Source organism: Diabrotica undecimpunctata, chromosome 8 (assembly GCF_040954645.1).
Source record: "Diabrotica undecimpunctata isolate CICGRU chromosome 8, icDiaUnde3, whole genome shotgun sequence".
NCBI lineage: Eukaryota > Metazoa > Arthropoda > Insecta > Coleoptera > Chrysomelidae > Diabrotica > Diabrotica undecimpunctata.
The window spans coordinates 25,996,455-26,011,181 of NC_092810.1; the positions used below are offsets into that span (position 1 = coordinate 25,996,455).

The window sequence follows — 14,727 nt, forward strand, 5'->3', positions numbered from 1 at the left end:
CTAACCGTTTTGAACATAAAAACTAAAGACCGGTTTGGATTCAGCAATAAAAGTTCTAGTATAAAGGAAAAAAATAAATCTATCTCTCCAATACCACTACAGCCCAAATCGAGCTTTGGTCTCCTCCAAATCATGTTTCCACCCTTGCCGGACCCACGCAGATCTTTTCCAGGTTTTCACGTCTAGCAAATTTTGCGCTTCCACTTCTTTTATCCTCCCACCTTTCCCATGGCGTTCCTTTTGGTCTGGCGCCCTAAATTTTACTATCTAGGGAATCTTTTCGACAATCTTTCGGTCTCCATTCTCACTACATGATCCGACCATCGAAGTTTTTGGAGTTTAAAAATTTCTAAGATCGGTGTCTCTTTGAACAGTTCATAGAGTTTACGTTTTTACTTGGATCTCTATAGAATCTCGACCACCAGAAAATACATAGTGTAGTAGTTTCCAACTACCTCTACCTACCTCTATCTTTACGGATTTTTCTTGTTCCCTTTAATTTTACAGTCATTTCAAGTCATTGTTGATCATTTATCATCAGCATATAAAATAATAGTATTTTCAAATATATATTAAGAATAACTACCGATTTTGTAGCTGTGTTTAATTAAAAATTTGTGATTTATGGGGTGAATGAATCTTAGACTCAATAATAAGCTCAAATGTATTGGATGCTTTGAGCGCGCACTAAAAATTATAAACGGTACAGTGAGTTGAAAAAATAATTTTATGAACTACAAATATTATTTTATATGGGTTATATGTTACAATAAATCGTTTTTAATAGAATCTTACTGACTGCGCCATATTATGATCATTTTATGTTTGACATGTTTTTTATACAATCTCTTATACTTATAAACATTTCTAAACATTCGTTTTCTATTTGTTTCAGGCGAAAAACCGTTCAAGTGCGAATTCGAAGGTTGTGATAGGCGTTTCGCCAACTCGTCAGACAGGAAAAAACACTCTCATGTTCATACGTCAGACAAACCCTACAACTGCCGAATAGCAGGCTGTGATAAATCGTACACTCATCCCTCATCTCTCAGGAAGCACATGAAGGTATTATAAATATTTTTTGTATTGTTAATGGGATATGTTAATATTATAATCACTTCAATTTATTTTCCGATGAAGCCGTCATTTGCATATTTTAAACCACTGGTTATTAATAGTAAATATGATGGTCGGAGTGCAAATGGTTTTTTTAATCACTTTACTAGAAATTTTATTAATCATAAAATATTAAGACTTTACAAAATGTTTGTGATAATCTAACAATTAACAACTGGTATCTATAACTATTAGAGATAAGAAATTTATTAAAACTGTTCAAAACCGATCAAAACAGTTTTCTGATGTTTCCTACGATCCGTAGTATTCCTCTTTGTTTATATTCTCGGGAAATCTTTCTACCGCATTACGCAGTTTTTAGGAATGGAAGTAGGGATTTTTTTTTCATCGATTTTCATCCAATTTCATTGATTTACACGTCACTACAGAAACAGAGGATGGGATATACATTACAAGAAGAGAAAGACAGTGATGTCTTCTTTCCGAAGTATTTTGCTTATTGCCTCAGTCCGATAGGGCAAAAATCGGGAAGGCAGACGACAGATGCAAAAGGAGTAGGATCCGAGTTACATGCACGTGGAAATATAAGGGAATCTAGAGTAATCTTTTGGATTCTGAACTAGGAGATTTTTGGAAAGAATATTGGAATATTGGTACATGAAATATACAGTTTCTTGGTAGTTTTCTTATTGAAAAATGAGAGAAAAGGACAAAATCTAGTGAATCTATGATATTGTGATTTGTATTTTTTGTATTGTGAACTTAAATAGACATCCTTTGAAGATGAGAAAGTTTGTCTTTAAGGTGAAAGATAAAACCATCGACGGTGATAAACGATTTTTTTCTTCAAACGTCAAATAATGATGACATTACTTATCTAACTTGATCCTGTCAAAGTTTGATGTCTCCGCCGGCAGCAGTTTTTTTTCCCATTTCTTTACGGCGGAGGGAAAAATGTTATCATGGCAACAATATGAAACATGTCACAAAGCAACAATACAAATGTCATTAACAATAATTAAACATCATTTTCATTTATAGTAATATTAAAAGTACAATTAGTTAATGAGGCATTTTCAAAATTGAAACCGTGCAAAAATGTTCCCGACTCTTGATACGCATTGGTAATTGTTGATGATACTGATGGTCGAGAACAACTTTCAGCAATCATTCCCGATGTTGGCGAATCATGAGGGTTTATATAAATTTAGTAAAGTAAATTTTTTGAGCATTATAGTTCTTATCGGACTTGGAGGGCCCCAAACGTGCTACTGCATCATTAGCCGCGGACTCAATTTCGTTTAGGTTTTCCATTTTCTCACTAAATTTGCGCTTGCGGTTGCAACAACAATAAGCTGTCTTTAATAATTGCAAACAACTGTCAAACAACTGTAACCAGGGAGACGCAAATCCCACCGACGACTTAATTATTTTAATTTCTAACATCTAGATGACTTTAATAGTTGTCACAGTTAATTTCGAGTAAAAATAGCTTATGAATTATACTATTTATGGTTGAAAATTGCTACGTTTGAAGAAAAAATAGTATACTTTATTCGGCAAAGAAGCGACTTTTCTTGACTTGCCCTCTATTACGCGCCTCACTTCGTTCGGCGCGTAATATCGGGCGCGTCAAGAAAAGTCATGCTTCTCCGCCCCATAAAGTAATATACTATTATCACCGTCGCCTAAATATCGATTTGGATAAGTTGGTTTTCTATATATCGAATAAACCATTCGATCTATGAATGACTAATACAGTGATAAAAAAAGGTGACCCATTATTTTGTACTTCCATTTTAATCCTTGTAATTGTATGTTCTGTACTGAGATGCTCAGAAAACGAAGGAATAATGTTTTGACTATGAGGTTTGATGGTAAATGCCTTCACGTCAACAAAGTACAACACACTCTCAGATGACCTATTTTTATAGCTGAGCAAGGTTTTTATGAGCATATCAGTAATGACAGAGCAAATCAGATTGCAAAAAAAAGTTCCAGATACCGACTGAAGAAAAGTGGGGTTCCAGATACCAACTTGTATAAAGAAATTGTATCTAAAATAAATAATAAATAAATAATTAAGTAAAAAAATTAATTTTTCCAGAGATAATTAATTAATTTATAGAGGTATAAATCTACTGAATACCGCACTTAAGCTTACCACAAGAGTCCTAACCAACAAAATCAATAAACTGACAACTTTATCGGATAAACAACAATGATTCAGATCAAGAAGATCCTGCGTAGACGCCGTGTTTATACTAATACAAATCACAGAAAAAACCATCGAGTACAATAAATTAGCATATATATGTTTTATAGACCTGACAAAGGCTTTCGATCGCATCCAAGTCGAAGACGTCTTACACCTACTGTATAAAAGAAACACACCAATAAATATTATACAAACCATCAAAAACATCTTCTTCCATAATCGAATACAGACAAAGATAAATGGAAAACTAATCCAGTGTATATCTGTACAAAGCGGAGTCAGACAGGGTGACTCGTTAAGCCCACTTCTCTTTAATAATAATATAATAATGGACGAAATAATACAAGCAGTACGTAAAGGTCATGGTTACAGAATGGGGAACAAAGAAATACAAATATTATGTTATGCAGACGACGCCGCATTAATCGCCGAGACAGAAGACGAGCTCCAAAGATCAATACACATCTTCTATACAGCAGCCAAGAAATACAATGTGATAATATCAGTAGAAAAAACCAAAAAATAATAAAGCAGAAAGCAAGGTTTAGATATCTGGAAATAGATATAACCAGTTACGGGGATGTTGAAGACGAAGTACGACAACAAAGCTTAAAAGCAAGTAAAGCGGCGGGATCTCTTAATGACACAATCTGGAAGAACAAACAACTAAGACTAGACACAAAAACAAGAATCTATAAAGCAGCAATTAGACCTATATTAACATACACGGCGGAGACAAGACCTGACACACCTAATACGAGACGACTACTAGAAACAACAGAGATGAAAATACTCCGACGAATATCAGGAAAAAGTCTGTTGGATAGAGAGAGAAGCGAAAACATAAGAAACGCATACAATATAGAAGACATAAATGGATGGGTGACAAAACGGAAACAGGAGTGGAACGAACATATTAGTAGAATGGCAGAGGATAGGATAGTACGAATAGCACGAGATGTCACCCAAATAGACGAAGAAGTATTGACAGACCAAGAAAAAGGTAGTGCGATAATTTAAACAATTTAGGAGGCTAATATTGAAGAAGAAACAGGCTTTAAAGTATGCATACAAGAAAGAAGAAGAAGAAGAAGAAGAATCTGTCTACATTTGAACTCTAAATTTCTTATTGCTGGTTTGCTAATTATATTGCTAATTATTTATCTTTCTCTAGTTTTGGTTGTTCGTACTGCACTCACACAACATCTACCTAGTTTTTTCATTGCGTATCCATTCAGTCAATCTGGTTGGTAATTGTTTAAATTTTTAACCTCCTGTAGAACTGATATACTTATCCTTGAAAAAGACAGGAGTGTGGAATGAAAAAACATAAACATTTTCTTTCGGAAACTATTACTTGCTATTGGTTCTTATCTTTCAGTTTTGAGTTGTAAATTGTCGTCCTAATCAAAATTTTCTTTCTAGGTACACGGTTGCTCCGGAAGATCACCTCACCACTACGAAAGCGACGGAGAAGAATCAAATTCCTCATCGGCGGGAAGTATATCCGTTGCTGCCTCTCCCCACGTCCAGATGCCCTCACAGGTTCCTGGCACTACCTCGTTAAGTGATTGGTACGTGTGCCAACCCACACCAGCTCCCCCGGATCCTCTGGGAAGCTTAGGACACTTCGGAAACCTTCATCACAGTGGCGCGACGGCAGCCTATTAGTCTTTTTTTAGTTTTCGTGTTTAATTTTGAAATATTCTTTGTAATGCACTGATTTTTGAACTTGCAGGATAAGAAATTACCAAAAAGTTGTTAGTTTGAGTCACTTTTATATTGTTTTTTTTTTTAATAAAATTTTAAAGTTTTTAATAGAAACCGTAAATTTAAACACTTTGAGATACGCCATTGAATGAATAGTGCTCACGTAAAGGAGTCATCATAATAATTTATTTTGCCCAATTCTGCATAAGTTTGCAGTACCATGTATTTTGGTTTATATAGTAGTTTTTCATAATTTCTCGACTAGAAAAGACTTTTTTTGGCAATTATTTGCAAATGATTATATTCGGTCCAAAACCACTCTCTTCCGAGTGTTCTGCTTCTGATTTTCATGTAATTATTATTTTTTTATTGACATAAACCAGTACCATACAGCCAGTCACAAAATGCTAACATTTTCCAAGCAACAGAAAGAAGATTGTCTAGTATAATAGAAATTTATAATATAAATTACAAACAAAGTAGTATTACAAGTTTTAAGCATTAAAATAATTCTTAAGGATAGGATAAGGATAAAACATGTAAATTCGTTTCTCGTCTAGAGAAATATCAACACATTGTTTTTTAAGACAAACTAGACTAGACGTTAAAAGTCTTACATAGATAAATTTTATTAAATATTCATTTACAATTTCCATTTTTAGACAGCGGCGGATTCAGCATTGTTAAGAGGGAATGCCCTAAAATATATAAGTAAAATGAATACAAAATGGTAAAGACATCGAGTTCTAGGCAACCAGTACTAACCAATACTGCGTCGCCATTTCTCCTCCAACTAACACGCAGACAAGTTTATACAAAACATACTTCTTCTTCTTCTTCTTTTGGCATCATAACCCTGGATGGGTCTTTGCCTGTCTGGCTATGTCCTTCCATTCAGATCTCTCTTGTGCCCTTCTTCTCCATTGTCTTATGTTTATTGTTTTCAGGTCGTCTTCCACGTCATCCAACCATCTCGTTCTGGGCCTTCCTTTTTTTCGCCTTCCTAAGGGCTTCCATTGTAACATTTTCTTTGTTGTTTTTGCATCGTTTTGTCTCTGCACATGTCACAGCCATGACAGTCTTTGACTTTTCACAAATCTTACAATGTCATAACCTTCATTTAACTCATTAACCTCGTCGTTTCTCCTGATTCTCCATGTGCCATCTTCCTCTTGTACCGGGCCATATACTTTCCTCAGTATTTTTCTCTCGAATGTCCAGATGGGCTTCATCTTTTTTCGTCATTACCCAAGTTTCACATCCATAGGTTACTACGGGTCTAATCAGTGTTCTGTAGATAGTCATTTTGGTTCTTTTGTCTAATAATTTCGTTTACCTAACCTAACCTAACCTAACAAAACATACTTACCTAGAAAAATACCAACACAAACGCCCTTAAAACATAACTACCATGTGAGTTCATGAATGATTTGAAGACCAACCTAACGACATTATCGTCATAGCCAGTAACATCTTAGCAGATGTATTGTGGTTTAATCGAAAAGTTTCATTATTGATTAATGATGTAAAGAACTTTAAAATTTTAGAGAATACAGTACCAGAGAGACGCTGTTTAATTTCATCTAGAACCGAGACATTTGTGCGGCGAGCGGTCCATGGAATTCGAAGCAGTCGTCTTCATATCCACATTTCAAAAGAGTCTATGCGTCGTCTATCTGATTCTTTGACTGTCCATATCTTGCATGCATAGTAAAATGTGGTAAAGACCACAGTTGGAATGAGTCTCTTCTTGTTTGTCATAGTAATGTGACAATCACGCCATACCCTGTTTAGTTCAGTCATTGCTGCTTGTGCTAGTTGTATGCAACTTCGAATTTCGAATAGATATATCATAGAGGAGACTACCTCTCACTTCGCAATAGTTCGTGTTTTAGGGAAGTGCTGTTACCGATCAATAACTATGATTTTGATTTTGTTGTAGTGAACCATGAGTACATACTTAGCACTTTCTACCTCGAGTTTTTTTAATTTTCTAAGTTAGTAATTTCTTCTGGAGTAAAGGCTAGAGATCTAGTGTCGTCTGCGAAACGCAAGTTAGATATCTTGACACCACCTAGGCACTCCTCTCTCCCAACCATCCAAAACTCTGCTCATTATGAACTCGTGTCTTCTTCTTAACGTGCCCTATCAAGTCCCCTTGACATTGGCGATTAACATGGCGAAACTGTCTCTGTCTTGAGCTATTCTATAAAGTTGCTCAGCTTTCCTCATTCCTGTCCACTCCCTGATATTCTTCAACCAAGAGGCCTGCTTTCTACTAATTCCTCTGCGTCCTTCGATTTTACCCATCATAATAAGTTGAAGAATATTATATCAGTCTCCCCTTACTACGTGTCCAAAATAGGCCATCTTTCTACATTTGATGTTATCAAGCAGCTTGCGAGTAGCATTTGCTCTCTCAAGGACTGCCACATTTGTCAGCATAGCCGTCCATGGAATTTTTAGTATACGTCTGTGCAGCCACATTCCAAAGGCCTCCAGACGATTAATGGTGGATATTTTTAATGTCCATGCTTCGACACCGTATAAGAGGACTGACCAAATGTAGCACCAAAGAAGATAGACGCTATAAGCGTCTATATTCTTTGGTAGCACTTAACCATGCGCTTTCGAAGTTGAAGTTGCAAGTTATCATTACAGAAGAATGACTTCATTTTTAAAAATGTCGTGTTCTATCTCGATTCTATGTTTTATCTCTTGATCTGGATCTAGTTGTTCAGTAATATGGCAACCAAGATAATTAAAACTGGACACTCTTTGAATTATATGACCATCAACATATAATCGTGCATCTTGATGTGCTAAACGGCTAAACACCATGTGTTTTGTTTTTGAACAGTTTATGTTTAGGCCAAACTCTCTTCCCACTGTATCAATGGCATTTAAAAGGCATTGTAATCCATTCATGTCATCACTTAAAATAACTATATCGTCTGCATATCTGATTGTATTTATCAGAATTCCATTAACTTTCACGCCCCATTCCAAATTATGCAGCGTTTCTTTAAATATTCTATCTGAATATAAATTAAATAACAGTGGGGATAGTATACAACCCTGTCTGACACCTCTTTGTATTTTACATATTTCTGTTGATTTTCCATTTATGCGAGCTGTCGCTGTTTGACGCCAGTATAACTTTTCTATGAATCGTATGTCTTGACTATCAACTCCTTTATCTTTTAATATTGTAATTAATTTGTGATGCTGTACTTGATCAAAGGCCTTTTCATAGTCAATAAATACAGCAAAGACGTCTTTCCTTTGATCTCGACTTGATGATGTATGTACTCGATCAAAGGCCTTTTCATAGTCAATAAATACAGCAAAGACGTCTTTCCTTTGATTTCTGCAGTAATAAACTTAGTGCAAAGAGGGCGTCCCGTATGAACTCTGTATAGATGTTAAATAATAAGGGAGATAAAACTCACCCTTGGCGTACTCCCATCTTTAAAGTGCATTCGTCAGATAGGTATCCATTCATTCGAATATACTTATGCCAAAGTCAAGTTATCTTCATACAGTTTGCTAATAATGTAAGTCAAATGTTTAGTTACACATATTGCCATCAGTATCTTCCATAATTTGTCCTAACTAACTTTATCAAAGTTCTTGTATAATCAACAGAACATAAATGTCGGGATCTGATATTATCTGTATATCGATGTAATATTCTTCCTTCAGATACGGTGATGAAATCATAGCCTACTGCTTTGTTTAACTTAAGCTTTTTCAGAGCAAATTCAACCTCGGAGAGACGCTGTTTAATCGGTTCAGATTCAAAGACTGTGTTGTTGGTGTTTACGAGAGGAGTGTGCTATGTTCCTGTTGAAGGCGAGTGGAAAGTAGAGGCTTGACACTTAGGTACATATGGGGTGCTCACGGGCAACTGATCCGTATCGGCGTGTAAAGACTTACAATAGGCCCTGCAATTTAACCTAACCTAACCTAACGATATATGTCCTGCATAACTGAAACCTTTTCGGACTTTTACTTAGCACGCAAAACCTGGTGAACACTAAATCACATCACGACTTCATATAGTCCATGTGATCGTCTGCTGCACAAGTGGGGTAAATTATAAATTTCTTCACACGATTGTGGGAAAGTTCAAACTATTAAACACACAATAGAAAAAGTTTTCCAACCATCAAAAACAGTCCAAGATGTTTTTATCTATAGTAAGAAGGATGATCCTCAAGTACTATTGTTCACTCGAGTCTTCTGGCCAATATCTTTTAAGTCTTCTATCAACTAATAGTAGATTAAATAGTTATCTTAGAAGATTTTTTACATGATCTAAAGCGCGTTGTCGATACTTGATTTGTACTAAGTACTGTTGTTGATATGTTTAGATCAATATGTAGAGTTTAGTTTAAGACATACGAGGGGGTACCAGCTTTCATTAGTCTCTCTAGCAGTACCATTTAACCCAGCCTGTAAGACTTGCACACCCCTTGAGAATTATATTCAGGTGTTACAATTCATTGGGGCGAGGAAACAGGAATCACTCTATTCCGTTCCAATGCTTCAGATCATCCTCCACCCCCCGAAAGTACTCTGATGCGCTATAGAGGCTTCATATCAGCAAAGTGTTTGTCATGTGAGAGTTCTGGGTACAACGATTCATACACAAAATCCTACCCCGAACAATACAGGCCAGCGTGAAGCGCTCTATTCCCGCTATCTCTAGTGACTTATCATCGATCTCGATCTGTATTGCTTGATCGTGCCTCGAATCTAGTGTTGGCTAGTGAGTCGATGTTTCGAAGCAATGAGTTGAGTTACAGAACTGTTTCAATGTTTCGATACATTAAACTTTTACTGTTTGTTTGTTATAAATGTGTGCTTAACAAGTTAAAATCCCTAATCGTTCAAAAATCCTTATAATAACAATACTTTAACAATCACATTGCTGTCACGTGCCTTACAGAAAATGAATCTGCACGAAATATTGTATCTTTTCATAGCATAAACAATGAATTGTTATGATATAAAACATATGAAGTTACAGTATCGGGTAAAATGTGTCAATTGTTTCAATGTTTCGAATCATTGTTTCGAAACATCACAGTGAGTTAATTCAAATGATTCAAAACATTCAAATGAGTCATTTTGCCCATCACTACCGAGTCACCGCTCTGGGCTACGTCCAGTTCGCCTACTCGGCGTTCGAGGATGTGGGCCCCCCTTGCCCGTTTTGGGTTTTTGTTATTTTTTTTTGGAGGTCGGAGCCGTTTTAGATTTTTTGTGATTTTTTTTTATTTAGGTCTCTCTTCCCAGACTAGCTTTACGACACACTGATATGGACCGCCGATCTTAACCTTTTAGCTTTTATTATTTTTACTGTATTTGGCTGGTTATATAATTCTTTAAATTCTCGGTTAGTTCTCTCTTCTTTGTATTGCTGTTGCGCAAATTGTCCAGCTTCAGTATTTGTCTTATCCTGTTTAATTGGAGTTTTTCAAATAGTTTTGTCATCGTTAGTAATAGACTTATGAGGACTTTATCTAAATGTGTGTATTATATAGAATAAATAAAATATTATGTGTAGATATATGAACAAAGTAATAACACATGAATAAAATTTTATTGTACAATTGAGAAGTCTTTAAGGAATTTGGGTGAGGAGGACCGACCATCAGACTGCATAAAATTACTATGACTCAAACGTGATATTTTCAATCTTCGTATTATTACCGTATTCCATTTTTGTCAGAAATGTGTTGATCAGTATAATTAAATTTATCTAAAATCTAAATCAGTTACTTTTTATAAAAAAATCACACATAAATAAAAAATTCTAATTGGATATGTCACACCTACACTAACAGCTGGAGTTGCGTTTTCCCCGACGAGGATAAAATAATCAACACATTCTTGCTGTTAGTGTTTTTCAAAGATTTGATTTATTTGTATTTATGGCAAGTCGTATAACGTCAAAATAAACTTTATGGCTTCATTAATAAATCATTAATAATTATGTTAGGTCTAATCAAAAGTGATTTTATGGTTGAGTTACTACTCTAGCTGAAAGGTTACCCAAAAAAAATTATATATATATATATATATATATATATATATATATATATATATATATATATATATATACAGTGAATGCCAAATAAAGTTGCGTTCACATCATCATTGTGAACATTTGCAGCGTTGTCAGATGGTTCATGAAGTATGAAAATTAACAAAAGGAACTGAAGTAAACAAAAAAGGTGAAGGTAGCAAATTTCACACTACATTAAATGGAATTTGAAAATGAGTGTTTTTTTTTCATTTGTTTTTTGTTAATTACATTCATGCATAGATTTCACAAAGTAAGGAATTCCACAATAAAAGTGGTAAGGTTATTACTGAGTTACCAAACAATAAATATAATCAAAATAAAACCACAAGCAATAAAATAAAATATTTTTTAATAATGAACGTATTTTCAAAGACAAAAGATAAGATTAAAAAAAAACAACATCAACGAATTAAACATTTTCTGAATCTGATTCCACATTAGTGTCACTCTCTCCACTATTAACATTTATTACTATTGGACTAATTGCTTGACGATCAAATATTCTTTCTCTCTCATACCATTTAAATCTTTCTCTTTCAGTATGATTGATAAAGTTTTTTCACATATCAGGAGTAATCATGTAAAGTGCCTCATGCCACATGTTTGGGCAGTTGTTAGCGCTGTTACCATCTCTACCAATGTGCTTATTGTATTAATTTTTTGCTATGCCGCAAATTAATTCAATATGGTTAAAGATACAATGATAAGGAGGAAGACGTAAAACTTTGTGTCCATACCGTTCTGCCATATCGTCCACTATATACTTGGTTTGTGGTTTATTTCTAAAAAAATGTTTAAAATAAATGACATTTATATGTAATATTATATCTGTATATTTACTGAGAAACGATGCGCAACAGTTCTGTTTTGAACATCATATGGGAATAGGCAATGTTTTATTCTGTCAACCACTGCTCCATAGCAATTTTTGACCATCCTGTATTCGGAGTTTTATGCAATAACATACTGTGATAAGGTTATCGCATTGCATTATCAAGTACAATTAGAGAAAGATGCTCTAAGTTTTGCAGCAACTGATATTCAAACCATTTCAAGAAATTTGCCTGGTTCATTTCCCCATGATAATCACTAAGTTGAGCTTTTGAACAAAATATTGCTTCACCACCCTCTATAAATCCGATTTCTTTTCCAGCATTGAGTATAATATATTTGCAATGATATTATTTAAATGTTCATGTAACTTATGTTAATACAACAAACCTTTTGCCATCCGTTTTAGTGGTTTTAATACTCTTTATATTTTTATTTTGCCAAGAATGACCAATGATCCCCTTTCGAAATATCCAAGTTTCATCGAGAAACACGAATTGGTATATACCTTCGTCCTTCGCTTCTTTATGAGTTCTCAAGAATTGTATTCTTTTACAAACAACGTTAGGTAATTCCATAAGTCCTCGTCGTGGATTATCCTTCATCTACTCAAACCCAAGTTCTTTGAGCAATCTTTTTAAAGAAGTGGTAATACCATTAAATAATTCTTAATCTTTCAGTTGAGACCACAATGATTCAACCGTTACGTGCTGTTCTAAAAGCATACAGAAATAAAATGATGTTAAATGTATATTTGTTATAATCATACTTACTTCTCTGGTACATATTGCAAATGGTATCACGAATAGAGTTTGTATTTAAAGTTGTTGTATTTGTTACTCGTTTATTAGTGCAACCCTTTTTCTTTGGTGACACGAACTGTTCACCTTTTCTCTGCATTTGACCAATGCTACTTACTTTTTACACTCATTTTTAAAACAGCAGCTACACGCTAAAATAATACAACAAAGGGCCACTCTTATTCCTTTCTTCTTCAAAATAGTTAACTAATGAAGCCACAAGTTCTTTGCATCGACTATTCAGCTGTTTGGGCATTTTGACAAATAAATAAATGTTTTTCAAAAGATAACCTCAAAAATCGATGATACCACGAGTACAAAAGTCACAGAACACTGATTGAAAACTCAACAAACGAGGCGGCAACGTGACAATATTTCTGGTAGTGACTAATACTCCGTCATTAATTGGTGGTTTCTTCATGAACATTTCAACACAAAATTTTACAGTGAGGGACGTCTAAATCCAAAAAAGCTATATTATATATACATTATTTGGTTACAAAATTTTTTTTTATTGATTGTGTTATTTTTAGAAGTGATTGTTTAGCAAACTAAAGTAATATACACTTTTCTATAGAAATGTAGCCACACATACAATATAATTACGACCTTGGTGACGTGCACGCAACTTTATTTGGCTTTTAGTGTATATGTATATATACGTATAACCGATCTATTGAGTGTTTTCTAAGAAACCAGCAAGTACTTTCATGTTGGGTGTAATTGTATTTCGTATCTGTTTAAAAAAACTTAAAACAGTTTCTTTCTTAGATCTTTCTCCTCACAAAATATTACGTAGAAAATGATTAGCAGTATTTTGTGTTTCATTTGATTTATCAAGAGATGTAAGGGAGGAAGATACCATTTTTCCGTATGTGCATATTAAAAGTGTCTGTGAAATTAAAGATGCCAATAGTTATGGCTTAAAATCAGATAATACTAACACGCCACTGAATAAATGCTGGACTTCCAATCGCTTTGCCTATAAGTACTCTGACGTATATTCTACTCAAGTCGAATGTACGTAATTCGACTTCATTCAAATGTATGTTTGCTGTAGTATTTATTTTGTTACGTATCTTAACTCTGTTTTCTCAGCATGGGGTATGTACTGATACGAACCATTGATTGAACCATGCAAAATTTCTTGCCGCTACCAATGGCACATTTCCATCAGATCCCTAACCTAAAATTCGATTCGTGCCAGCTAAGCTTCTTAACTTCGCAGGTCACGAACTTCCTGATAAGTATTAAAACTTTCTAAAAGCTACTCCACGAAAATATTAGTGATAATAATCTGCTAAGCCAAAAAGAAAGAACCGTTCCCTAATCTTTTAAATTTGGGAACACTGAGATACTTTCACACAGTTACCTTCACATTTAACCCACTCTTTTCCATCTTCTCTTCTCGTGTTTTTCTCACAGCAGTTCTCTCTCTCATAAAGCTAACATCACCCGACCCCCACTTCAGACTACAGAAGCATCTAGTAACAAAAAGAATTATATAGATATATCACTGGACCATCTTAATCTTTGAATTCAAAAGTATCTATAAAAAAGTTTTTGGGTTATCCATATAATTTGCGTTCATTCGTGAATAGTTCTTCGCCAGTTAAGTGTGAATGTTACTTTTTCGTGAAATGTTCTTGATAATTAAATTAAAAAATACAGTTTATAAAGGGTAACCTTATTTTAGCTAATATTTAAAATATTTGAGACATGTACTTTTATTATGTCAGCATAATCAAAGAGAGAAAAACACAATACTTGGGTCATGGGTTGAGAGGTGAAAGATTTGAATTACTCCAAATCATATTGGAAGGTAGAAGTCAGGGCAAAAGATCAGTTGGAAGACGCCAAAACTCGTGGCTGAAAGACCTGAGAAGATGGTTTGACCTCTCAGCCTCAGAAATTTTTCGTGAATCAGTTTTTAAAGCTGCAATTGCCATTTGGATTGCCAACCTTCGAAAGGAGACGGCGCAATAAGAAGAAGT

General features: G+C 34.6%; 1 protein-coding gene across 1 annotated transcript in view; it reads left to right on the forward strand.

Moving 5' to 3' along the window:
- opa (Zic family member odd paired) overlaps positions 1-7,697 on the forward strand; it is a 110,884-nt gene extending 103,187 nt beyond the window's left edge. Inside the window, exons 2-3 of the mRNA XM_072539906.1 lie at positions 896-1,065; positions 4,721-7,697. Of these exons, the coding sequence (XP_072396007.1) occupies positions 896-1,065; positions 4,721-4,966 (416 nt within the window). The 3' untranslated portion in view covers positions 4,967-7,697. The remainder of the gene's footprint in view (positions 1-895; positions 1,066-4,720) is intronic.
- The last annotated feature ends 7,030 nt before the right edge of the window (positions 7,698-14,727 follow it).